The sequence below is a fragment of the Equus asinus genome, chromosome 7 (assembly GCF_041296235.1).
Source record: "Equus asinus isolate D_3611 breed Donkey chromosome 7, EquAss-T2T_v2, whole genome shotgun sequence".
NCBI lineage: Eukaryota > Metazoa > Chordata > Mammalia > Perissodactyla > Equidae > Equus > Equus asinus.
The window spans coordinates 4,460,607-4,488,451 of NC_091796.1; the positions used below are offsets into that span (position 1 = coordinate 4,460,607).

General features: G+C 47.3%; 1 protein-coding gene across 2 annotated transcripts in view; it reads right to left on the minus strand.

The window, feature by feature from the left end:
• Window positions 1-892: 892 nt before the first annotated feature.
• Window positions 893-27,845, minus strand: part of TSHZ1 (teashirt zinc finger homeobox 1) — a 77,528-nt gene continuing 50,575 nt past the window's right edge. Inside the window, exons 1-2 of one of the 2 annotated variants that reach the window (XM_014844267.3) lie at window positions 17,388-17,648; window positions 893-5,406 (exon numbers count right to left, since the gene is read on the minus strand). In XM_014844267.3, the coding sequence (XP_014699753.1) occupies window positions 2,207-5,406; window positions 17,388-17,619 (3,432 nt within the window). In that variant the 5' untranslated portion in view covers window positions 17,620-17,648 and the 3' untranslated portion in view covers window positions 893-2,206. Of the gene's footprint in view, window positions 5,407-17,387; window positions 17,649-27,845 lie in introns of those variants that run through there. The other variant, XM_044744040.2, reaches the window with a different exon arrangement.

The window sequence follows — 27,845 nt, forward strand, 5'->3', positions numbered from 1 at the left end:
AAACCAAACTCCCTTGCACTCTGCGCGACAGAACAGAGCCCGAGGGAACCCCGGACCCGCCCTGCCCTCCTCCTGCCACCACTGAGGGAACAGGGCCCAGGCCACCAAGGGAATGTGGAACTGGCACGGCGGCTTAGCTGCTTCTGAACAGAGCACTAAGTTCTAACGTTTCTCAGGGCATAATTTAATGAAAATGTAAGTGAAAGGTGGAAAAAGCCATTTTCCTGCCCACATCATTAAGGACTTCTGGGGCAGAAGAGGCCGGCCGGGAACGTCGTGTGTCCCCCACACAGACTGAAGCCATGAGCCTGGACCTCAGGGGTCAGGTCGTGGCACTCACAGGCCAAGAGTCCCGGTGGTCTCCTCAGTCAATCCCTTAGTGCTCCAGAGCCACCTGCGGATGTGAGGCTGGACCCAGCATGGAATCAGAGAGTGGCCGCTTTTTAAAAGTCACACACTTTTTAAAGTGCAGAAAGCAGGAGCTCCTGTTTGGAGCAACGCAGAACCGGTTCCAGGGCCCGCAGGGTCTTGGCTGCTGGAGCAAAGCCTACCATCCTGCCCCCATCACTAAGGCCCCGGGTGCACACAAAGGATAACTGTAAACATTTTAAAATAATCCATGAGGATTCTCCAAAGGAAGCACCTCAGTCCCTCTATGTACAAAACAGCCATCACTCAACGTCTACACTCAGAAATCCGCGGCACCCGGTGGAGTTAAAAATTTTAATTACCATTTTAAAAAATGCAATACTTATCATTTGAGTGAAGCGTGTCAGCACACAAATCATAAGACGATGACTCTGAATGGAATTTCCGTTGGTAGATCGCATCAGCAATGCCTCTTGTTGCTGAAATAACATCTCAAAGGCAAAATAATGACGACGTGACAATCTACGTAAATCAAGGACTGCATGTGGCTTTATTTTACATTTGAGAAAACAGTGGATTTAATTGTGTGAACCAAAATGTACTGTACAATATTAATGATAGAACATCAAAATGTATAATTAATAGTGCATTGCTTGCTTCGTTTCATTTATTTATTTTTGTCTGATATACATGCATCTGGAAAGATGCAGGTGCCAGTAAAATTTCTCTATTTAAATCAAGCTGCAGGAACTAAATTTTATTCAAAAATTGTGGTTTTACATTATATACACAGAAATTTAATATAAAATGACAATATAAAAAGTTAAAAGAGAAAGCATACAGCCAGAAGGTACAAAGAAAGTTGAATAGATTAAAATGGTACGATATGTAACATGTAGGAGTTTTTAAGCTGATGCTGGCAATTTACAAGGAAAGGACTCCGACGTGTGCCCGATTTTTTTCATTTACCAATGCAGCACGCTATAGAAAGGTCAGCTTGTACCAAAGCTTACATTTGTAAATAACTATAAACCGCAGTATTTTACAGGAAAAAGGAAATAGCATTTTTACACATTTTTAAATAATAGCTTGCATACTGTTTTTTTTTTGCCAAAAATGGCATTTTTCAGCATCCAGAGGGTTTGGGCATAGTGGCAAATGGGGTGTTTGCTGTTGTTAGTTCTTTTTGTTTTGCTTTTTGTTTTAAACGTGTAAAGTTGTGGCTTTCTAACCCCACGAGTCCTAGACAACTTTCTATCTTCCAACAGCTGCATGCATGTTTCCTTCACAAACCAGTTCTGCATATAAAAGCTCATTTTTTAATTATTAAATAAGTTTTGTGTCTGACACAGCTTTTGATCTGAATGAAATGCCTTTAAGCCTTTTTTTCTTTTTTTTTTTTTTGAGTGAAAGGCACAGAAATGCAATTACAGTCCTCAAAGGGTTAAATTCAACACTACTAGGTTCTGTGACCTTTATTGTCATGGCCACTTTGTAATTTTAGGATGTCTTTTTGTCATTGTTATTTGTGTCTTTCTTTCCTGCTAAATAAATGTCTCTGAGTAGTGTGCCCCACTATTTCCTACAAAAGATAGCTTAACATCAAGAACAGATGTTGAAAATAAAGGTCAGACTTTGACTCACGGAAAAAGAAAAATAACATGCACAATCGGACACAGAGCATATAAATATAACTACAAAATATGTGTAAGAAAAACCAAGGTCCAGACAGGCAGTTCGGCAACAAAGGAAAGGCTGATTTCGGAGGCTCAGGCCAGGCCTAGTGCAGTACAAGGACGTTAGTGCAATGTGCCGGGGTCCCTTGCATACCTGGACGCTACTGTTTTTCCAACTCTGTCACATAGATCAGGTGGTCCTCCGGGGATTTGCCGTGGGTCTTACTAAGGTGCAGTTTGACCGCGTGCTTGCTCGCAAAAGTCCGGTTGCAGAGCTTACATTGGAATGTGGAGCCCAAGTCGTCCTCGGCGGCCCCCACGGGGCCCAGAGCTTTGTTAGCCAGGACCTTCGAGACATTCTGCTGTTCTTGAATCTGATTTAGTGGCAGCTTGGAGAGATCCTTCAAGCTGAAGCCTAAATGTGTCTCTAGATGATTTATGTACGTAGAAGCAGTTCTGAACTGAGAGGCACAATCGTTGCAAAAGAAAACAGGATGCCCTGTGTCCAGGTTCTTGAGGAACTTCGTCCCCCCTGTCCTCCTCAGCTGGTACTTCACGTTGGCCAGCCAGTGGCTGATGGTGGTCATGGAGAGCCCGGTAAACTTGGAGATGTGCACCCGCTCCTGAGGGCCCAGGTCCGACATGATGTACTTACCTTCCGAGGTCTCCCGCAGGCTCGAGGCGAACTGGGCCTGCAGGATGAGCAGGTGCTGGGGGTTCCAGTTGGACTGTCGTCCCTTCCTCTTGTGAACGGGCGACAGCTCGTCCAGCGCCTCCTCGAAGCTGCTGCCGTCGGCGTCCGACTTCTCCGACACCGTGGAGGGCGTGGAGGACTTGGGGGTCAGCCGGCCCGTGAGGTTTTTCACCATGTCAGAGATGTCCATCAGGGCGCTCTCCCGGAGAGGCGACGAGACGGAGTCGGCTGCGCTGGACACCAGGGGCTTGCTTTTGGACTTGGTCAGGTCGATGGGCTGGTCGCTGTTCTCGTAGTAGTAGCGGTCGATGGCATCGGCCTGCTTGCCGGGGGTGGCGGGGTAGACGGGATTGTCTAGCATGCTGTTGCTGATTTTGTACAGCATGGCCAGTGGGTCGAGCGAGGGGCTCACGGGCTTGGACACCTTGCCAAGGTGGGTGTTCATGATGGACTGCAGCGCGCTCAGCGGGCTGATGAAGGAGGGCTCCGGGGAGTGGTCCGTGATGATCCCCAGGGTACTGCAGCCATTGGTGACTTTGGCTTTGAGAGGCTCGGTGCCATTTGGGGTGTGGGCGTCCACCGCGCCCTCTCTCTTGGCCTTGCCCACCTCCGCGTCGGGGCCCTTCCTCTGCTGCGGTTTGCCGCTGACTTCCTCCGTTCTAGGGAAATCTTTATTCTCTTTGGCCACGGGGGACACGGCCTTGGCCGGGGAGCCCCTCTCCTTCTCTGCAGGCCTCTCCTCCTTCTTCACACTGACCTTGCCAGTGACCTTCTCCACCAGCTCCTCCATGGCCGACACGTTGCTCTTGTGGGGCGGTGGCGTGAGGCTCCCCGGGGAGTGCAGGAGGGCACTGTGCTCTGAGGACAGAGACTTCACGCTGCTGGCGTAGGACGGCTGTATCTGCACGCTCTGCACTGCCGGCAGCGGCTTCACGGTGCCAGGCAGCTGGTAGGCCGCGTGGATGCTGGGGTAGCCGCCCCACGAGGGCGCGCCGTTCTGGGCTTTGCTGATGGCGGTGGAGACCGTGTTTTCTAGGGACTTCAGAATGTCCACCCCGCCCTTGGGGCTGTCGTCCAGGTCCTCCTCACGGAGGTACTGATAGAGGGTGGTGGGCTCAAACTTCTCGGAGCCGTCCTCGCTCTCCTCCTTGATCTTCTTCTCCGCGTCACTGGCGGCCGGTGCCTTCTCCTTCTCTGGCTCCTTCTTCTCTTCCGAGGTCGTGGAGCCCGCAGGAGAGTCAGGCTGCTTTTTGATGTGGGAGGCGGGGAGCCGGGTGTGCGTGGTCGGGGGCAAAGGTATGGACTGGATCTTCTCTTCCACTACAGGGTCCAGCACCAGCTGCTTCCCTTTCTTGGAGGCAGAGGTGGTCACTTTCAAGAAGTGGCCGGTGACCATCATGTGGGCGGTGAGCTGCTGCAAGGTGTCGTGGGAGCTGCCGCACTCCATGCACTTGAGGATCTGCGCTTTGCGGGCCTCGAACTGCCAGGTGTAGCTGGCACCGTTCTGGTAGCCATAGCGGTTGTTGGGCGTCACGTAGGGGTTGGCAGTCTTCTGATCCTTGGCGGACTCACTGAGTGCAGCGTCCGCAGCAATTCCTGCTGGCTCGGGAGAACAAGGGGATACCAGGTCCTGGAGCGCTCGCTTTTTGGTAGAAGGGACCAGTTTGGTGATGGCTGGTACTGGCTCCTTCAGAGGCACTTTCTGGTAATGCTTTGTCTTGATCATGTGGACGCTCAGGTCTTGCAAGGACTCAAAAGAGTGGCCGCAGTACATGCACTTGAGCACTTTCTGGGCGTCCTCCTTCCCTTCCATCTCCATCAGGGAGCGCTTCCTGGGCTTGGACCACCGCTTGGTCTTCTCAGAATCCTTGTCCCTGTTGTCATCACGGTAGTGCCCCGTCTCGTTCATGTGCACCGTCAGCTCCACCAGCGTGTCGTAGGCAGCGCTGCAGTCTTTGCACCGGAACTTGCTGGCGCCGGTGAACACAGAGCCGTAGAGTTTGTTGTTCTGCCGGTACAGCTGCACGGTGCTGAAAAGGCTGGGCTCGGGGAGCAGCCCGTAGGAGGACGTCTGCTGCAGCGTCTTGGCCAGGGCCGCCTGATGCCAGTCATAGCCCGAGCCGCCACTGCTGCTGGTGCTGGTGCTGGTGCTGGAGCCCGAGCTGGAGCCAGAGCTGGAGCTGGGTGTGCTCACGGTGGTCCCCGTGGTCCCCGTGGTACTGGTGGGGGGCGTAGGGGCAGGAGTGGAGCCCTCCTTCTGGCCGACATCGTTGTTGCTGGTGGTGGAACTGGACTTCTTTAAATCCAGAGCTAAGCTGGACCAGCAGGACTCCGAGAATAAGTTTGCATACACAGCCTTGATTTGTGCCAAGCTGTCCTGGGGGTAGGAGATGCTGTCTGGACCCTGCAGATCCTCTTTCTCTTCTCTGGAGGAAGAGCTTTTGAAATGGGCTAGCTGGTCGCTGTTTTCGCTGAAAGGCGACCCATAGCCGGCGTCCTGGTTCGTCGCAGTGCTGACGGGGGAGTTCTGGTAGCTCTGGGCCTCTTTGATCTCTGTCTCTTCATTGCACACATAGTCGCCCTCCTGAATGCCCAGGGACAGCCCATCCTCCTCCACATTTTCTTCATCTATTTCTGCTGCCTTCAGTTCTTCCTCAGGAACATAAGCTAGAAGAGAAAAATGAAACACAGTGAGGAGAAATAAATCACCTTCAAGGACGCGGCCTCCCCAGCAGTTAGATGATCTTTAAAAAGATGTTTCTCAGCCAAGCTCCCAGGTTACGAGGCTACCTTCGCTTTATACAAGTTTCCGCTCTGCAACTCGACGGCAGAAATCAGGTGTCAGCCAGGACACCGCACCCCACCTAAGTGCGTACTAGTCAACGAAGGAGCCTCAGCAGAAGGGCCAGCATCCGCCCCCTTCTTACAGATGCCCGTTTGGTCCCACAGCAGGAGCGGAAGGGAGCCCAGCCAGCTCCTCTGCAGGCCCTTCCTTTCCTTAGTGACGTGTGAGTCCCGCATGCCTTCCCATCACGTGGAAGCTGGTTGTCCACTCTTAGGGCAAGAGATCCCACAGTCAGTAATATGGTTTCCATAAATAAAAACATTCCTCAAAGGCAAGCAATAAAAATAATCTGGTCTTCACTAAAAAAAGAACAAAACCGAGAACCACCAGCCCCCTGCCTGGCCTGGATGGAGCAGAAGTCACCTGCATGGGGATACCAGACAAGTGTCAAAGGGCTCCAGTTGTACAAGGCAGCATTACTCATAAGGGCCAAAAGGTGGAAACATGCAAACGTCCATTGACGGATGAGGGGGTGAACAAAACATGTGTATATACAATGGGAGATTATTCAGCCTTACAAAGGAAGGAAATTCTGACACATGCTACAACATGGATGACCCTGGAGGGCACTATGCTGAGTGAAAGAAGCCAGACATAAAAGGACACATGTTGTATGATTCTACTTCTATGAGCTACCTGTAAGCAGTCAGATTCATAGAGACAGAGAGCAGAATGGTGGTTCCCAGGGGATGACGGAGGGGGAAAGGAGAGTTAGTGTTTAATGGTGGCACACTTTCAGTTTGAGAAGATGAAAAAGCTCTGGAGATGGATAATGTTGATGGTTGCACGACAATATGAATGTCCTTAATGCTCCTGAACTGTCCGCTTAAAAATGGTTAAAGGGGTAATTTTAAGTTATGAATATTTTACCATAATAAAAATGTTTTTTAAACTTATCAAGGCCAATAGTATATGCTACGATGGCCTACTTCAGGCTACAACTGCACAGAGGAGTAAAGTCTTGGGGTGAAGGCAGCATCTCCCAGAGGAAGCTACAGGATATTGACAGTTGTCACAGGAGTGAGGGTGGGAGGGCACATAGATCATTACAGGGCACCTGATTGTTTTCCTGCAAGACATTTGAGATCCTCTAATATGTGACCTGCCTTGTTAACTCCCAAGGGGAGAAAATTGCAGGCACCACCTCTTAACTTATTTGACCAATGTACTTTTATTTATTTTTTATTATTTTTTTGAGGGAACGATTAGCTGAACTAGTGTTCCATCAACTACTTGGGAAATGTGGGGTTAAGATATTTTCCAGAAAGCCACTATTAAAATGCACTGATACGACCTGAGAGGGGTGTCTCATTAAATATGATCACTCATTATCACATTATCAGAGCTAGCTCCTAAGGGAATGTGGCAAAGAGCACACACGTTTTCAGGAATGGTTGATGGGAGAGACAGAGAACATCTTGCTGCCAAAAGGCGGACGCCGAGGCCAGGAGGAAGCGACAGGAGGGGATCAGCACCTGCACACAGAGGTGTTCAGACTGGGATGGAGGCAAGCACTCCTGAGCGTTTGCACACACAGGCACCATGAACACACGTGCACACTCACACTTGCACACACGGTGAATGACAACAGAATCAATTGTTTGGAGAGGCTCCTTCAACTGGACCCTTCAGAATTCCCACACACACTGTGCTTTTCTGCATACAGGCCCATTCCCACCTTGGGCTGATGGCATCAAGCAATCTGAGCACGCGTGTTCACGTCTGTTCCACAGCTGAATGCAGAACAGCAGTCCAGTGACAAAGCCAGAATTACAGTTCTGTTGATACTGTGCTGCTTGCATGAAAACTAATCAATAGTGTGAGCCCTCAGGTTTAACTACAGGTGTCGGTGTCTGAATAATGCTCTGCATAACCCTATGGCCCTCCTGTAAAATGTAAAGCTCATAAAATTAAAAAATGATGGCCAAGTAATCACGTTTTCATTTTTTCCATAATTATTAAAGGTTTATTTAGGAGGGTCCAGCGTTCCGAGGGCTCACAGCTTAGATCCTCAGCCCAAGGGCCCCCTTCAGAAGCACCTGTCACCCTCGTCACCTCTAAGCCTGCCTGGCCTGGGCCCACCTAAACAAGGTCTACCTCTGTGGATTCTGATGGTGACATTTAAGCCCACAGGGCATCCTAGGCAGGGCAGGGCTCATTTGAAGATGGAGGCAACAGGTCCCATGGAGTCTTGGACTGACAGAGAGCTGTCCCAAGGCATGCTCCACAGTGCGCCCTGAGGCAGTTCCATGTACTCGGCTCAACTGGAGGAAGCTGCCTAATAGACTTAGTCGATCCATTTTTATGAAAGGAAGATTCATGCCCTAGCAATTAATTCAAACTAACTTAAAGGAACTGTTTTATCTGGACCAGTGTGGCTCAGCTAGGGAGGCCCGTTACCATGGGTCCACTACCTGCGTGCAACTGCCCCATGTTGCAGCTGCCTGTTAGCTGGTCCGTCTTCCTCCCTGGACCAAAGCAAGGCCTCCCACAGTCTACCTCACAGGAGGCACCTGGCAGTGTGTGCTAAATAAATAAACCCCTTTCATCTCAGCTCTGGAAACACAGAAGTGGGAAACTTCTTGTCATGCCTCTAGGGTGTGTTTAGCACCCACCAGTCCCCCCCTCAGAGGCAGCATCTCAGGGCCTGAAATGGCACAGACGTGATTTAGTTGGTATCTGCCTGCACCGTCCACGTCCCACTAGAGTGGAGTGTCGTCAGATCATGCTCCATCCTGGGCACATCCTCCTTCTGACACAGTCCAGTCTACACTCAGGAAGTCCCCAGGTTAAGCTAAAATGCATCTCGTTGACACTCCAAAGCCCCAGTGCAACAAATACTACTGGTGTCGGACAGAACCACCCGGAGCAAACCCCAGCCTCTTCCACGACAAAGACTTCCTAAGAGGACACTGGTTTCAGAGAGCCATCCTCTCACTTGGAAACCCATGTCCACTGTTTCTCTGGAGCTGGGGGTGTGGAAGGGAGGGACCCCTAGTGTGCCTGCCCTCCTGCAGCTCATCTCCAAGCAAGGAACGATGCAGGGGGAGCAGGCAGAGATTGAGGGGGCTCAAGGAGACAACTTGGGAAAGGAGGGGAGCCCCAGTGTGGAGTAAGGTAAAGGCTGGGATCCTGCCAGCTTTCTCTGTGCTGGGTTGAGCATGCCCACCTTCTAAACGTCCCTGTGGGGATGGGATGCAGCTTTGAGTTCCTCCCACCCCAGTCACACTCCTGGGAACGGCGCGTGTTGACCCCATCGTCTACGGGGGTGGAGCACTGGCTTCCTCTGGCCACTCCTTCATGTCGCTCTTTCTGTTCCCACTTCAGCCTCTTTCTGGCCAATCTTAACTCCTCCTATGAGTCCTCCGTGCATGCTATGACCACAGAACTCACGTCCACCCCTGCAAACCTGCTGAGAGGCCACGCCTCTTCCGCCCCATCAGGAGAGGCCCCGTGAGGGCAGGGCCTGGTGTTGCCTTCCGTGTCCAGAGCCTGCCCCGTGTCTGGCACGTCGACAGAGCTCCAGTTATTATGACACGACTCTATCATGACGGGGTGTTCCACAGACACTCCCAATTGCAAACAAAATGAGTTCCTCTGCCCCCTCCAGCACTCCCTCCTTCCCCAACAGCAGCACACTTCCTCCTCCTGAGTTAGGAATGTCCTCAGTCGTTCCTGAATTATCCCCAAACAAGCCGTCCAGGCAGGGAAAATGGCGGTGTCCTCAATGCCTCCCCATCCTCAAGTCCTCTACCCACCATGGCCCAGGTCTCAGTAACTCAGGCCCAAAGGCTTACACTAGACGTTGGAGCTGGGCCGCCTCCCTCTCCTTGTCCTGCAGTGCTCTTCCTTCGGGCTGGCCCGGAGGTTCTGCTTGAAGCAAATCTTGAGTTACAATCTTTAAGTTCCACGTTCTGCATGGGAGGTGCCAGTCCTCACACGGACTCTCCCTCCCTGCTACGCATCCAGCCCTCGGGGCACCCCGACTGCTCTGTCCACCTGGCCACAGGCGGCCCTTTGTCCTCCCCGATCCACCTGGTGAGCCCGACTTGTCCTCAAGAGGAAGTTCGGATGTCACCTCTGTGATGATGCCTTTAATGCCCTCACAGAATTCACCATTCTACGCAGAATTGAGAGATCTCCACCTGTCTGTCCTGTTAGCTAAACTGTGGGCTCTCACTCACCTCTCTCCGCTGAGGCCCACCTGTCCACCACGGGGCTGGGCACTTCTCTTCATCTCCTCATTTCAACCCTCACCACCCTTCAAGGCAGCATCGCTGAAATGCCAATGGTGCAGAGGAGAAAACTGAGTGTCGGAGAAGTTGACGGAAGTCAAACGATGGACACAGCACTGGAATTTGGGCCGCCTGATTCCCAGTCCCGGTCTTGCCACTTTGCCACTGTCAGGACCAAATTTCTGTCCTTTGTCTCCTGAGCATCTCAATCCAGGAAATGCTGAATGAATTAATGACCCAAAGTAAGTCTGTACCAAGTATAGAGAACACCCACTGCGTGCCAGTCACGGTGTGTAAGTGAGAGAAACTCAACGAAGGAGATTAAAAGGAGAGAAACTGTCACTGTTGACACCCTTTGGCCCAATCATTTTGCTTTTGGAAGTCTAGCCTCAGAAGACGACATGAAATACAGAAAAAGCTCTACGCACAAAGACGCCTTTCACAGTATTATTCCACATAAAACTTGCCGCAGTCTAAATCTGCAACAATGAGGGGTAAGTGATTTGCGGTTTATTCGTATGATGCGAAATTATTCAAACATTAAAAAGGATGCTTTAACGACATGCGCAAAGTCATTAAATGAAAGAAAGCAGAAGACGAAACTGTACTCAGAGCACAATGGAAAAGTTCTTTCAAAAGAATGTTAATAGTGGCTTTTTCTAGATAATGAATGCATGGGTCATGCGTTGAGTGAAGTGGCTCTTGATAAATATCTCTATTTTCAAAATCTTCTTCAATGTTTTCAGTTCAACAAACATGGATTAGCCATTTCACACCGTTTCTGGAGTAAGACAGAATGTTAACAGTGGTTTTTTGGAAGCAAACCTTCAGGGAGGGCCTGGCGCCCGAGAGCCAGACCCTAGGAGTTTGGGAGCTGGGAAGGGCAGGGCCAAGCCTGCAGTGGGAATGTGGGAAGGGCTTCGCTAATTGTTACTTCTATATTTTTTTGAATGTTTAAAAGTAAGGGGGGGTGACTCCAGTGGGTAGGAGAGTGCCCCATGCGTCGGCCCCTCCCATCTTCCTCCGGCTCTCTCCTCGCCCTCCAGCATGCTCTGGCCAGCCTTCCCTTGAGGGGGCTGCCATCCCACAGACGCGTGGCAGGGGCTCTCCTGCGGCCCTCACTCCACCAGCTCCATGGTCATCGTGCTCCATCATTCAGCCTCCAGCCAACGTGGTCCCTGTCCTTTTGTAACCTACCAGGATTTACACTTTTATCATATGATCTTCCAGTTTATTAATTCTGGTAAGTTGATATTCTTTGGCTACTTTATGATTCTACCATGTTGTTTTAGCTCATTGGACCTATGTTTTTAATGGGTTAACTTTTCAACTCTAACTTACAAGGGGCACCAGGAAGCGCAGACCTCGAGGGCAGCTGGGGGGCCGTCTGTCCTGTGCCCATACTGCCAGATGCCTTCCAATCCCAGAGGAGCTTTCCCACTCCCTCCTCGGGTGAAAGGCCTGGGAAGATCAGTTTTGAAGAGAGCAGGTCCACTGACCCCAGGAATCTACAAGCACATCCCCCATTCTCCCGCCCCCTCTGACGAGCCATCCTCCAGCCAAAGCGCTGGTCAGCGCCAACCTGACTCTGGAGCACTCATGGCCACATGGGGACACAGACCTTGGGATGGCCACAGCTCCTAATGGTGCAAAGGATTCGACTGCACCACAGACGGAGGCGGGCAGGAGGGAGAGGGAGCCCATGGAATGTTCCAGATTAATTCTGTGAGCAACCATCCAGCCTCACCTTACCCTTCTGCTCTCCATTCTAAGAACCATCAAGGGCTGGCTTAGTTTGAAGGCCCCAGAAGTGATAATAACGAGGACTGTGGGAGCATCGCGATCTAGAGACCAGCCACCCGGCACCGACCCCTTATCTCCCAACCTCCTCCCACCTGACCGTGGGGCTCTTCCTGAGCTTCCCCCAGGTTCAGGGTTGCACTCCAACCTGCCGTGCCTCGCTTCTAGACTTGATCCTTTAAAAGCAGTGCCCGAGCCCCCCAGGATACTCCCAACAGCTCCCACCTTCCAGAATGGGGCTCAGGCTGAGGACATGTGTATCTCAGGGCCAGAGCCCTCAGGAGGCTCTAAAGTCTACTGGGTTTCATATTAAGAGTTTGGGCCTGGACAAGACGAGAAGGTTGGGTCTTGCAGGACACGGGCCGTGAAGATGGAAATTCTTAGACTGGACCCTTGGGCCTGCAGACAAGAAGACCAACTGGACACTTGGCATCAGTACTGGGCAGGGAAGGAGTTCTTTGGTTCTGCCACATCTGATCAGGGAGGAATTGGCTAAATGACTTTTTGAGACACATGCCCCAGGGCCACATCTGTCACCCACCACAAGTGCACAGAATGACCCTGGGTGTGTGCAGGGGTGATCAGAAGAAAGGGGTGCCCTCAGGAGCCTGAAACCGGAGGCTGGGGTAGGTGGTTGAAGCTGACATTCCATCTGCTTGGCTCTACAGGACTGAGGCTAACGAGGCCATTGTTGTGGTTCCCTATAGAAGGACAGACCCCCATCATTATCATGACATGAGGACAGAGGAACCAAAGAGACTGATGGGCGACCCGAGAGGGAGCCCAGCCCAGTCACCTGTGGACAGTGTGATCCCCATACTCTCACTTGGGGCCTCGGTTTCCCCAACAGTGCAATCATGGCAGTGACTGATACCTTGGAATTGTAGGAAGTATTCATGGAAATGGCAGCATTTCATCATTATCCCGCCCAGCTCTGTTGCGGCCGCACCCCTCCTCCCCATCATGCACGCCCTCCCTACAGACTCTCAATATGAACCAGAAGATGCGCCCCACTGGGCCATCCTCCCACAGCTGTCAGAAGGCACCCCTCATTAGCCTCAAGCCTCGCAAGTGTAAATGGGAAGACAGGAACCAAGTAATCAAGGCTCCTCCTGGCGAGCACTGTCCTGTTACCGCCTCCATCACTGTACTGATGGTGCACGTGACACTCGGACCAATGGATCATTCAGGAACTAGTTCTTTAACTTCTGCATTATCCAGGCCCCTCCATCCGCCCCTCCACAGCTTCCCTGATCACTAGAACTTCTGCCAGGGAACAGAGGAAGGAAGGGAGAGGTGGGAATGCACATGGAGCGAAGCTGTGTTCCTGGCTGGCAGCTCTTCCCAGGGCCCAATGGCAGAGGCGGTGTTAATAAGTGACGAGGAGCAGGCTGGGGAACTTTGTTTATTCAAGCTCTCTTTCCCTCATCAGCATGCATAACTGAGAGTTGGCTGTGAATGAGGAAAATGGGTATTTAAAAGTGACCAATATACAACACAGGTCTCTGATCCCTGCCTGGCGACTGGCTTACAGTAAATACCAAACTTAGCTATTGTATTGCCACCTGGTGAAACTATACCATCGTCCCAGATTACGTGTTTATCTACATCAAACTAGGGTTAAGCCGGCAAATGTGATATCCAGGAACAGATGGCCGTTATATCAAAATACATTTACTCCACGGGACCAATGCACAGAGGGGCTCACACACACCTAAGTGAGACGTGCAGCTTCCATTCGTTGTAGAATCTTGAAAAACATACTTTCTTCCAAATTTATAATTGATCCCTTGTAAAGGTAACTTCACCTCTGCTACAGAGAGCCAGTGGTTTTGATGAAAGATAGAATATACTGGGAGATAAAAAATGCAAAGGAAGCAGATACAGGTACAGAGCTCACTTCCTCCCACATGAAAATACAAGCAGGATTTATGTTAATTTACGAACATAGGGTCTGATGTTTTGCAGGAAGGCTGACACTCTGCCAAGCAAAGGTGAAAGGTCACTTCTGCTCAGACGTGAGAGGAGCAAAAATTTTTCTATCATTTTGGTAAATTTTACTTGCCTGGCACCGATCGCTAATGTACTGGTTTGCTAAACCATCTGATTTATAACACAATTATTTCTTAAAACCCAACTGAAGCCATTTTTAAGAACTGCAGAGCCTCTAAATAAAATGGCCTATGGTTTTTACCCAATTCTAACTTTAATTAGGAATCCACAGGTAACTTCCTTAAAATAAATATAACTTCTTCTTTTCCTCACTTCCCAGGAATTCAATTTCAAGTTAAGTGATAAATAAGGGGGCTCGTTTCGAGGCCCCTCCCCCCCGTCCAACGAGGATATTGGGTATTAACCTCACGTCTAGAGTTACCTGCATATTAAGACACTGTAACTGAACAAGTGGGATGGCACAGATTAGAGCTTAGGTTAAAAATACTGAAAACTTTCTTTGATTTTCAGTGATGTCAGGAAGTAAAAGAAGAGGAGAAACGTACTAAGAATCTTGGAAAATTAAAAGAGAAGTTAAAATGAAGGGTGAAGAGCAGAAAGGAAATAACTCTTGAAGGAACCTAGGACAACTTGTAGCTATTTCACTACCCCTGGGCTGTGTTTAATCTATATGACAGTGTTCTCTGGTTCCACAAATTAAAAAGCTAGCCACCCCAAAGACACGCATGCCCAATGCCAAGCTCGGGGGAAATCGCATGTTTTCAGCTATTACCCCTACATTGGAGGGATAAATACCACGCTAGGATGTCTGAGGGGTCTGGTTTACAAACCCAATATTAGCAAATTAGGCCCCAAACACCAGGTTCCAACTCAGTATTATCTACCACCTGAAACCAGAAAAGACTGTTTATGAAAAAGGGTAAGATTCACCCTAATGGATGACATTTAGACATCCAGAGAGGATACTTGTGCATGAAATATCTCTTCAAATGGTGGAAACAAATATAAAGAAACATAACTCAGAATAAGTACGTCTTCATTCTCTGACTCTGCTCCATACCCGTGAGCCACCACAAAGAACCAAGAGAGAACGTCTTCCAGTGCAGCAACTTTCTCCACGGCACCTGATGTACACTGCAATTCCTCAACACCAAGTCTACCGTCAAAAAGTGAGCTCCTGCAGGCCTTCACCACGGGTCTTAGAACAGGAAAGTGAGAGGTGAGACGAGAAAGGGATTTTTATAGTCTCGGAACCCCACTCAGGGTTTACGTCTCAGGAATGTGTCACCATTTTCAAACCCAGTACCTTGTTCTCATAAATGCACAGGATTCAGGAAGACAAATGGGAACGCTAGCTCTTTGGGCCACGGGCGTTTGTATGTAAGCAAGCATGGGGACACACACAGACCTGCAAGCCTGGACGAGAGACCAACTGTTAACACAAAGTGAGAAGAATATTTATCTTTAAATATGCTACAGTCAGATATAGATTATACACCAGTGTGATCCAGCACGAGCTAAAACGTCCCAGAGAATTATTTCTATCCTTGCTTGGAAACTTACTACAGGGTCTCACAACACCCGCCTTTCTGAAATCCCCTTAATAACAACAACGGAACCCGAATCAAAGTTCCATCACACTGTCATGACAGAAAATAGCATTCCCTTATCATAATAATTAGGTTTATTTTTACTATTATCAGTGAATTCCCATAATTGCTTTCCCAGATGCTTTTCTAAAAATTTTACCTAGGCAGACAGAGGGAATGGGAGAGAGATCCATAAAAACTCACAAGTTTCGATAGAGCAATTATTTGTCATGATCTTTTGTTTTCATTATAAGCTACAATTTTCTAAAAATCTTTAGTTCATATAGATACAAATGTACTGGAATATATTATAGTATTTCTAGAAATTTTTATTTCTAGTGATGAAACCATGAGAACAATATACTTCACAAGATGAATGAATACAATTTTTTAGCCGAAAAGATTCTTATGAGAGAGGCCACTGAATCACAGAAATAAAGTCAACTCAACGTGGCTGCATTTTCTCTGCTAAAACCCTCATCCTCGGTGCCATCAGCTCTGCTCTGCCATCACCCGCCCCCACCCCACAGAAATCTGATGAATGAGTAAGCTTGGAAACTAACTGCAGTATAAAATTCTCCTTTTACAATTACTTATAGAAATAAATGACATTTCTCCCCATCAAATAAAACAAAGACTCGAAATCATCATTTCTGCTATTTCTTCTTGTGTCAAAACAGCTTTGCCATCACTCCCCCCCGCCCTTCTGGAGCCTAGCATACTGTGCGGGGTGTGACACTGTGAGCACACACAGTGCATCCTGCCCTCAGTGGAAGCACACGTCTAGCAGCCATGCAGACTGAGAGGAGTCCATCTGAGCAAGCCCACACGAGCACCTGCAAGGCAGGAGAACAGACTGCCAGCCTTCACGCGCACGTGTGGGTGTGTGTTCAAATGTGTGGGTGTGTGCGTGTGTGTATGTGGCTGGGTGTGTTTGAGTGCATACGTGGGTTTGTGTGTGTGTGCACACGTGGGAGTGAGTGCATGTATGCATGAATGTATGTATGCATGCATGTGAGTGCAAGCATGTGTGTGCATGTGAGTGAACACAAAATAAAAACTACATAGACTCTATCATTTTCTAAATGGAAATGAGACAACTGGATCTTATGGTTAGACTTTGATTTTTTTTTGTAATTAAATCTTGTTAATATTTTTTGTCATAAAATGTGCCTTCTGGATGCCAATGTGTCCCTAAAGATGTGCTGTCATCTTGAGCAACATGGAATTCTGTGCATTCTAATGCAAGTGGACATAAGGCAGCATATACGGTCCCTGTTAGACTTTACTCTGACACCAACAGTGTGTGCCCTGATGGTTTGCAACATAAATACACACATATTGTCTGAAAAAATATTTTCATCTCAAATTGTAATTATACAATGAGGTACAAACATCTTATCTTCGACAAATTAGATAAAAATTCTATTTCTCAAATCGCAGCCCAACATTTTTAAAAACATCTTTGTTTCTTTAAAGAAAACCAGATTTGTTCTATTCAACAGTCATTTTAGGAATGGCAAGAAATGACAGCTGTATCTGTTTTTTAATGGCTCCGTGTAGCAAAGTTCCAAATCCCCTCAAGTCTTCATCACGCTGGCTCCGAGCAATTAGCTTCGTACACCCCCCCGACCCTGTACCTCCCTCTGCACCCCAGTTATGCACAGCAGGAGGATGTTTTCCTGAACGGTCCTCTTCTCCACTCCCTAGGAGGCAAAGGCTCCAGAACTCTGCCTCCTCACATCATTGTTCTTCTGATAGATGAAGATAAGTGTGGGTGCCTCACCGAAAGAGCTGAAGCAACAATGGAAGACAGGATCTGCCCTGAACGTGATTTGCTCTCTCAAAGTCACCTCTCACTCTATCTTCAAAACCCAACAGCCACCAACTGGCTACTCAAAATACCCCTTCACATGACGTGTCAGGCACACATCCTACCTGCTCCTACTTGATGACAAATATCCTGACTAAAAGCGAAAGAAGTATTCCTTCGATAAAAGATGCTCAGCTTTTGCCATGCCCCCAAATTTAGATACCTAGAATCCTTAAGATGTTGGCATTTGATATAACAGGCTAGCCGATTAAATGTTTTCATTCTTAACTCACTTGGATTTTAAGTAATAACTAGGCAGGAGAAAAGTAGTGGTAATGGAAAATGAAATGCATGAATACAGCATTTTAGCATGAAAATATGCTGAAAATGTTGAATAACGCACGTTAACATACTTGAATTTACATCGACGTTACAGGACACTTGGCATGACTGAGCATTCCTCTTGCGAGAAGACCTGGCATTTCCCCTGGAAGTGGAGTAACATGTACAGGGTGTACAGTGAAAAGGAATTGAGCTCCAATCTTTAAAACATGCTAAATAGCACCAGTGGTTCAAATCAAATGGCTCTTCTTCACACGGGCCCCTAAGGAAGTAAAGAGACTTTTTAGGCAAAGAGAAGGCCATTCTGAAAGTGGATGATTTATAATTACAGGAAAGCGAAGAATGCCAAGCTCTCCTCCCTCCCCCCCCCGTTTTCTGGACAGGGTGCTAAGCGACATCATAAGACCACCCCTGGGTCTACCAGCTGAAGATAACCCTTGCAGGCAGCCCATTCGAGAGGAGAAAAGACCCTGGCCCTCCACATCCCTCTCCCTCTGCCCCTCCCTCAGAATGAAAAGAGCGTGTTATTAGCAAAGGTCTGCGACGGAGGCCACCGCACCCCGCGTGCGGAGCAGGTCTGCAGGATTCTAATCTCAGAGATTTACTTGCTCTTCCTCTTGCATCTGATAAACTATACATTCAAGCCTTCTCATTAGGGCTCCCATCACCAACGGGAGTGGAGATGAATCAGTCCAGGCCCCCGCCCCGCTCTGTCGAGATGATTTCATCGAAATGTTCATTTTCATCCCTGCTGGCAACATTAGAATGGAAGTATTTAACCTGTTTCCATTACTTATACAAATTACCATTATGGGGTAGGACAGATGTTAGAATCACGCCACATAACTGACTTCCATACATTCTTTACAGGAAGCGTGAGGAGGAGGAACGCAGCTACATCATATCATCCAGGCTCAATAATGTTCTCTCTGTTTCCAGATTCATTAACTTTGCACATCAGCACTTCACTTGCTTTCTTCATGAAAATTCCCAGGCTAGTTGGAATCATTTAATTTGGAGAAGGAAACCTTTGTCAGTGGTAACGTTTTGATCAGGTGCACTAAGAGAGTGGGGAGGGGGCGAGGGAGCGGGCGGAGGGAGGGGCCAGAAACAAGAACGGGGGAGGAGGAAACAACCCTGTCGAAAATGTTACCTTTCCAACACGAATGATGAAAGAGAAGTCAGTTAAAGATGTTGGTACTCAAAGATGGCTGTCACTTCAGATAGACACTGGCACAACTCACCTAGACAGGTGACACTTTGGTGGAGCAAAATCCTGCTGCATTATTGAGCACTCGGGAGCTGGGGCTCAGGGAGGCTGCGGGCCCAGGATGCCTGGGGGCACCCGGGGAAGTGAATTCAGCAGGTGAGTGGATCTCACTCTTCATTTTGTATCCTCAAGTGAAGCTGGAGGTACAGTCTCCTGGCTCAAAATATGGAAGAGGGGCTGGAGTCACAGGGCCAGTTTGAGCCCTGACATTCTTCCATTAATTTTCCCTGAGATCTGAAGCAGAGGCTGGAAGGATGCTCCGCATAATTAGGGGGTACTCAGAGCCCTTAAACAAGCCATTGCTTCCCTTTTTAGAAATTTCACATAATCAACAATTCCCAGTTAGTCTAAGAACAATTCCTCTTTTGAGTTCTCCTGCAAGGACGCGTGTGGCGCCCTGAGTCTGATCCTGAGACCACACTTCCAGAAGCTCTGACTGCAGGTGGGATTCTTGGAGAACATACGAGGTTCGACCATTTCTAGGAAAAGGTTTTAAAATCAAAGATTTGTGCATGGAGTGTAAGAAAAGAAACAAATCCTATTCCAACCGCTCCCACAGGAAAACCTTCCTCACTAAGACCAGCAAAGGGAAACTCAGACCCTCGACTCCCAACGTCTCCCAGAGTCGCCGGGTCTCTCTCCTCCGCCTGCCTCCACTGGTTCATGAAACTGCTTGGAAAGAAACGCTGGGTGTGTTTAAATTAATGAGATTAAAAAAAGGGGAAAGAAAATATTCAGAGGGACAAAGAAAGCATGTACTAAAAAACACCTAACTGCCCTACGGGAGTGGGTTCCTAAGTGGAAATCGGCAGAGCCGATACCTGCAACGGTGGCCTGAAAGGAAGACGCACAGGTGAATACATTCTCTGCAGAAAGGGAAGGAGCCCACTAGCATCAGCAGAAGCATTTTTTCCGTGGCAGCACTGAAGTCCAATCCCAAATAGGAATAAAATATATTCTGGGATAATGACCCACCTAGAGAGAATGACTTTTCTCAGCACACTAGAAATTTATCTGGGAATACTTATAATATACTATTATTTTGAAAGAAATCGTTTACTTGTTCTTGGGTAAACATTTCATACCCATGGAATATCTGCTCCACCAGCACGAGGCTTTGGATTAAAGTGTCACCGAATAATAATAGGTAATATTTATCCAGCCCTCACGTTCCGCCAGCCACTACCTTAAGTACTCCACATTTAACTGTGTTAGCACCTCGCCAAGCCCATAAGGGTAAAGCCTGTGATTACTCTCCACCTCCACATGAGGAAACTGAGACACAGAGGCTCCCTGAGCTGCCCCGGCCGCACCACAGACGAATCTGTTTCAGAGTCGGGTTCCTGACGTGCACCTGCACTGCCACACAGGGGCCACGTCTCAGCGACGTGAGTGGCGTGGGTTCAAGATGAATTCTGTCTTTAGAATACCCTGTTTGTAAAATCAGGTCTTCATCTACAAGAAGGTCAGCAAAAGTGGTCATGGGCAGTTCCACCCAAAAGTTGCGGTCAGATGTATCAGCCGTGACAGGTGCCACAGGACAGCATGTCCACGTAGGGGATGGCGGCAAAGCCCTGCTGGAACCTGCTTCCAGGCATGCTAACCCAGGCTCATCACAGAGACAGGAAGTAGAAGGGTGTGAGCAGGGGCTGGGGGAGAGAGCGGGAAGTTGCTGTTAATGGGGACAGAGTTTCAGTTTGGGAAGACGGAAAGTTCTGGAGATGGATGGTGCTGATGGTTGCACAATAATGTGAATGTGATTCATGCCACTGAACACTGAACTGTACACTTAAAAATGGTTAAAATTATACATTTTATGCTTTGTGAATTTTACCACAATAAAAAAAAAAGAAGGGGATCAGAAAAAATCTGTTTCCAACCATGCCCACCCAGGCTGCATCTGTGCAGTCACCTCTCTGCCCACCCCACAGCCTCCCAACCACAAAACAGGCTCTGGCCTTGCCACCCGGCCAGCAGTCCAGGACCCTCCTCCCAAGTGGTGGTAATCATGGGACTAGTGACCTGTCCTCCCACGGGCCAGGCCTCCTCGAGCAACAGCATCCGAGTGGACCTCGGCTCATGGCAGCTGTCATGGTGCCTGGGACGAGCAGATGTTCAATAACAACAGGCTGGAATCATGAATGAAGGGATGAGTACACACTAATTTAACCCAAAGCCAATGGATGCAGATCAACACATTGAGGGAGTGGCATTCTTCGTACACATGATACAAATTTCCACGTGGCCCAATCACCTGGGAAGGTGAGCCTCACTGAGTTAGAGCAGAAATACCGTAGTTATCAATCTCTCGTTTAAAATGCCTGTTTAAAAGTCCTTTTTTTAAAAAAACACCCATACGTCCACTGCGTGGCGGTCAACATTAAGCCTCACCTTCGTCAATCAGGCATACTTCCTCAACCGTTCTGAAGACACTAACGATCTGACTGTGAATAGGAACAACATACCAAGGGGCACCTGAAAGGGAGGGAACAGGGTGGAAAAGGGGAAAACAAGCACTCCGAAATCCTGTCTCAGAAGATCCGTCTTCCCCGAGCTGTGCCTCCCGTTAACTCAGTAAGAATACCTGTCAGAGATATCCTGCTACACCATTTGGCTGATGTCAAACCTAAATAAACCAGATCAGAAAACCAGCAAGTGGCAGGAGAGAAATGAATGGGCCCGGAGCGGTCTCACTCTAACTCGCATGGTTTGCTTGCTGATTTTTGGGGGGGGGGGGGGGGGCGGGGGGCGGTCGTGGCAATCACTACAGTCATTTGCAGTACTAATGTCCAATTCAGCCTCCTTTCATTCTCCTGATTTAGGTGGTCAGAGTGGTTTCGTAGCCGACACGGGGAAGCTGTGCTGTTTAGCAGGCTGCTTAATGGGAAACTGGCAGTCTTATTTCTTTTCTAGATTTGGTTTGTCACTAGGTCTCCATTACATGCCACTCAGCTTTGATGTCTTTGGACAGGACTGATCAAAAGATGTCATTTGACCTACACAGCATGGCAGAAACTTGGAGAAGTCTCATAAAGCGACACTCTGGCTGTAAATAAAATGACATTATTATTTCCTCTCTCCTATCATGTAGAAAAGCCAATTATGGTAATGCACTGCATGTCAATGAAAATACAGCAATCTTTCTGGAGCAGCGACTGCAGGCATCAGTATTGCAACTCTCCTTCCTGGGAAAATTTGCCCACTGGAAAATGAAGAGGAAGGAGGTGAGAGATATCCTAAAGATGGTTAATAAAACCCCGGACAGCCAAGAAAAGTGCAAGTCAGCAAAACAATTGGAAGTGCAAAATGCAAACTGTTAAGTTTCCAAATTATCTAATAATTTAATCTTCAGTGATTTATACGCCAGCACCGAAATGGCCAGTATCATGTCGTGCATTTCTTAGCGTTTGACTGACAGGAGAGGCGATTTATGGCACTAATAAACCCCTTCATAGCCACTGCTTCTTAAGGAAGCTGACTCTGGAGTGGAGGGGGGTCCTAACCTTGTCCCTGAGATTCATTTAGAAGTTACAGTCGTAAGGGGCAGTCCCGCCTGCCCTGTGCCTATCAGACAAGGTAGGATGTCGGGCAGGAGATTGTGCTGTTACTGTTTTAGAATGCCCAATTTTATGCATTTCCACACATGGAAAATGTTCCCCATCTTTCTTGTACTCAAGCCTGCGTCAGATCTGAACATGCATACGAAGCCCTTCCCCTCTTACGAAGTGAGTGCCCATTTGAAACACTTCTCACACCCAGCTTCATCTCGGTTACAGGGCCACCATTTACGAGAGCAGGCCAATTCCTCCAGTTAGAGGAAGAACTGTGCTCCTCCTCACCCCTAAGTCACACACTCAGAGCCCACTGCCTGTTATGTGCTGCAGGACCCAGGAGAGAAGCCCTGTCATTGTTTGTGTTCTGGAAGCAAGGAGCAACCTTCCTGCTCCTCGACGCCCCTCTCTGCTTCTCCCTCCACGCTAAGCCTCCAAAGAAACCTTGCCATTAAGTCTGGCTTAGTGTGGCAGCTTCACCCCAACAGTGTGCACGTGAAATGGACTCTCCCTGTTCTCCCATCATCCCATGTGTCCAAACTGCAGCATGATCCTGTGTTTTCTGTTGGCATCATTTATTTGAATCGGGAGAAGGCAGCCTTAGACCAGCCTGTGCAGGATGACGGGGAGAGAGGCAACATAAAATGAGGTTTCCTCCCAGGGGACACATTTTAATATTTCTGTAATTCTGGTGTATCTTCATTTTAAGAAAGAATAGAGCCATGCAATTAGTGTCCATTGAAATCAAGGAAAAAAAGCAATCTTCGGAGCTACTAAATCCATAACAGAAATAAAAATTTTGGCTATGTCAGAAAATTTTTTAAATGCTCTAATTGTCTGAGTCAAAAAAAAAATTATGACAAGTAATTTCTAAGCACACATTGCAACCACATCTTTTTCCCCTGCAATTTAATTTTGGTGCATAATACAGTGTAGATTAAATTTAGAAGCTTCATCAAATTTTAGTAACTTTAAATAATACTCTTTATGTCAATCTAGGGGCTTAACAGGATGTGACATTCGTAAGGCTCCACATGGCAAGGACATACTCGCAGCAAGGCCCCTCCCAGACTCTGTGCACGACTCCCACAGGTGGCCTACCGGGGCCCCCACTGTCCTTCTGGACTCAAGCACCATCGGTTGCAGTTTGCAGGTAGGAGCTGAAAGAAAATTTAAGCTATTCAATTTTAGTCCGACTTTTTGGCTTTCAAAGGACATCCTTATGTTTCAACAGAATACAAGACTGAGACTTGTTTTTCCTATCACTCTGGTGTGCTTCCTGAGGACTGCACTAATTACTATTACTTCTACATACAAGTTAGAGTTCTGTTCACTAAAACTCCAGATAAGGTTAGTAAACAGCTCAACTCCACACAAGGCGGCCTCCTTATTACACAGGGCCCTGTGTTTATTTTCACATGAACAAATGAAAGGGGACTCTGAATTCTTATTGTCGCATGGAGGCCCAGTACTGTCTCTGATCTATAAGTCAATCTATTGCTTTTTAACTCCTGAGGGCTCCTTCAGAGAGCTACTGTCTGATCTACACTATTCTTACTTGGAAAGACAATTCTAGAACAGATGAGTGAGTTGAGGCCCCACCACAGGGCTGCACGTTTGCGGTCTGTCCCACGTCTCCTAATGCACTGGGCATGCATCTTGGCCCAACGCTCTGTCACCCTCCCAGGAACGCCTTCTGCGATAGGCAGCATCAATTACCCACTGGGGGGGGCTCTGCAGTGTGAGTTCAGGACCCCATAAAATGTGTGTAGCACAGGGCTCTGCACAGGGATGAAACACCAGTATCGCTTGCTTTAATTAAGAGTTTCCTCCAGATCTCATTTAACCTCAAGCTGGAAGACTCAGTTCCTTCAAGAGTACACTTTTTAAAACCAAAAATGATTCCTAAAGCACATAAGAAAAAAACGATCTATTGTTAAGCGGCCTAGCAAAACATATTTCAGTAAATATAAGGACATCATTGCCTTTTAGGTGGGAATTCGCGGGCTTTGTTTAGAGGGAAAAAAATACTAAATTCATCATCAGACAAGAATTTCAAAGCGTTTCTACACGTCTAAGTTTTGAAGGGGCCTCATCTGGAGGGTGAGGAGGGGTGAGACGGGGGGGCCGCAGATTTATCCACTGGATATTTCATTCCCTACCCCAATATTAAATTTTATGTGGGGAATCTAGGAGTTTAAAAGCTTCACATTTTTGTGTAATAAAAAAGAAATACAATATCCTGTTGCTATGCGTAGTGACACTTTATGCAGGAAAGAAAACCATTCTCCTTAGCTATTCTTTGAAATACGACCTACGACGTCATTTAATTTTTGAAAACCCTAAGGTCATGTAACACACTTTCTCTGTCATTTGTAAGTACATTAACTCAGTGGCCATACGACAGTGAAATTATGATAATGGGCTGCTAAAATGGGTCAGGCAGGCACTGCATTTCATGTTAGCTTCAAACAACCATCACAGCCCAGCTCAAATCAAATATGACAGCAGAAAAGCACCGAGTTTACTTTTCTGAAAGTGTTTCTACTTAGTCAAGTACACATGCATCACAAACCAAAGGGATCCCACCTCGGTGGTGAAATGCAAGAAAATAATCCCCATTTCTCTTTTCAAAAAATTCTGCCCTAATATCACCAATTTTGTGTCAAGAGGGAATGCAGAGGTCAAAGCAGGCTCCTTTCCAGAACATTTCTCCACCTTGGTCCCAAACTGGGGCGAGCGGGATCACATCCTGCATGGAGAATTGCCCCACTAAATTAAAAATATTTTACAACAGAAGCACATTTAATGTACTCATGTAAACAAATAAACCTCTTTTAGTAACACTTCTCACGTGCTGAACTCTTCCAAAAGATAGGAGAACAAAAGAAGAAATAGGAAATAGACATTTCTTTTGCTGTGTATGGCATATCTTTGAAGTGTAATTGAGCAAAAGATGCCTAAAGAGTTTGCCACTCAATTTCAAAAAGAACAGGAAAATTGACCCGTGACTCAAGTTTAAGAAGGAAAGGTTTTAAAAGACATTTAAGTATGCGTGTCCTAATGAGCTCATCCTGATTTATTTCTAAGATCCAGCATCTACACGGTTCCCCACCTTAGCAATGTTAGCTGGCCCTGAGTTTGGACCAGGTGGTGGTCCTTCCTAAGCAGGCTTAGGAGACCTTGCTAGAAGAACCCACCTCACCGTGCCAGCAGCCAACTTGATCTCTGAAGCACTGACTAGCTACCTGTGTATCAGAGGACAATTCCTTTTAAACAGCCCTTTCTCTTTCTTCTTTTCTATATACTCAAAAGAAAGGAAAAACAACAAATCTGTCAGTATAATAGTCCCTAGGAGAACTCTAAGCATGAGGTTGACACACACAAAGGCACAGAAACACCATCCACGTGCAAAAGTTAACTGAACGGCAGAGATAATTGCTAAGATAATTATTTTAAGAGAAGCCAGCTGAAAGCTCCTGTAGTGTACTTTATATTCCTGTTAAGGGTAAACTATCCATTTCAGATAGAAGCTATTCACAAAAATATTGACTGGATGACATTTTGTTTTCAATTTCTTTTTGGAAAATAATCATAAAGAACACCAGGGACTTTGAGAGCATAGCTAGGTAGGTAATTTTTTCACACATATTTCTGGTTACTGTACTCTAATCCTATAAATGAGTGATACTGTGTAATCGTGCGGTGCGGTATCTCCAGTGTATAAGATAACAGTGCACTTCATAGTGAGAGAAGAAACAGAAGGATGGTTGGGAACATTCTCTGGTCAGCATCAGATGAGCTCCTTGAAACTCTGGAACTGACTGACGATGGAATTTAATGTCGTATAACTACAGTAGCCTTGAGCAAAGATACAATTATAGCTGAAGAGCATCTTAGGTCCCTGACTGTTGCCAGCATAATGGTAGAAATCAACAATTGCTTCTTCCCTTTTCCTCTGCAGGCCCCTCCCCTCCAAGCTCAAAACACAGAATCTTCCAGAATCAAAAACTTGGTAAAAGGTCACTTTCTTTTTCTCAATACCATAGAAAGGGCATAGCTAGATCTGACATGCATATGCAAATCAGCTCAGAAAAACACTGATTTTCCTTCACATTGAATTATTGTATCTGTATGGATGTTGATCCAAACACCACGACGAACAGAAACCACAGTCTCTGTGGTTTAATTGCCAAGATGCAAACAGGAACCACAGAGGCACTGGGCACAGTTACTGTCTCTTGGCACCATAACGACAGCAAACCATTTCCTTAACTGACAAATACCTATTTAGATTTATTTAATTAGATTAAGAGTTAGGAATGCTAATATTTGCTTGCAAGAAAAAGGACTTGTAAAATATACAACATGGTTTCAGAAGAATATATTGATTATTGATAACACATTTATACTGATATTTAACATAAAAGGGTGTATCTCTCTAAGAGAGTAAGAAAGAAGAAAGGAGACGGAGATTCAAATGGCAGTGACACGCATGGAGCCCCCACTCAGCACCTTCTAGCCTCCAGAAGGAGGGTAAGTCAAAGGGATAAAAGACGAATCTGATCTTGATGCAGAAGGAATGTTAGTTTGATAGATTACATTCTTGAAACGTGATTTCATGCTCTTTATCTAAAAAGAAATAAAGATATGACCATGAGCAACATATTTACTCAAGTACTTAATGAGCCTGCATAGTGAATAGTAGGGAGCTTCCTGAAGTGCACACGCGTTGATTACGGAGGCAGCATGATGTAATATAAAGAGCACTGGACTGCTAACCAGAAAACTGGACTGTCATCTTAACTCTGTAACAGCTGTTGCTGGGAAACCCGGAGGAAGGTCCACAAGCCACCCTGAGTCTCCGTCTCCTCATCTACGAAAAGGGCAGGGCTGCAGCAGATGATCCTTAAAACCCATTCCAACCAGAAAATGTTCTCGAGTCTCTGGAACAAGGCCAGAAGCGCTACGCAAGGCCCAGATGGTGAACAAGGACACGGTTATCACGGCGGGAGTCAGGGACGGGCTGAAGCAGAGGTATGAATGACGGGGACACACCGTGAAGGAAGAGCATCCCCTTCCAAGAAGGAGCAGGGGATAGAAGAAGGGCTTCTCAAGGGGAAAACATTGAACTGCCCCAGGAGGACAAAAAGGATTTCCAAAGGCAGAGAAGAGCAGGGAAGACGCCAAGTAGAGAGCATAAGCAGAGGTGTGGACGTTGCGGAGTGTGGGCACTGGAGACAGAAGATATTGCTTCCACCCAACATGAAAATGCATTCACTTCTGTTGTAACAGGACCAATCTTGGGGTGGAACAGACGCCTAATTCCAATGTACTTTAAAGAGAGTTAATATTTTCTCAGGTCCCAAAGGTCAAACCAGATGGTGCTAGCCAAGAGACGCGTCAACAATCAATGTTTGTATCATAAACCGAGAAGTTACACCACTGTGTCTATGTGACCGCGGCTTATACGGCACCTACAACAATGCGGGACACACAGTCTTCACTCAGTAAATAGTTGTTGAACGGATAAAAGAGAGAACATAGCAAAGCATGGAGAACTGTCTTTAATATGACTCAACACCGTGCAGTGCCACACTCTGCATCATCATTTCTGCCATTTTTTTTTTACATTACAACAAAAGGAGAAGGCACTTTCTGGAGGCAGATGGTAGCCAGAATCTTCTGATAAACTTTCAGGGGCCAGA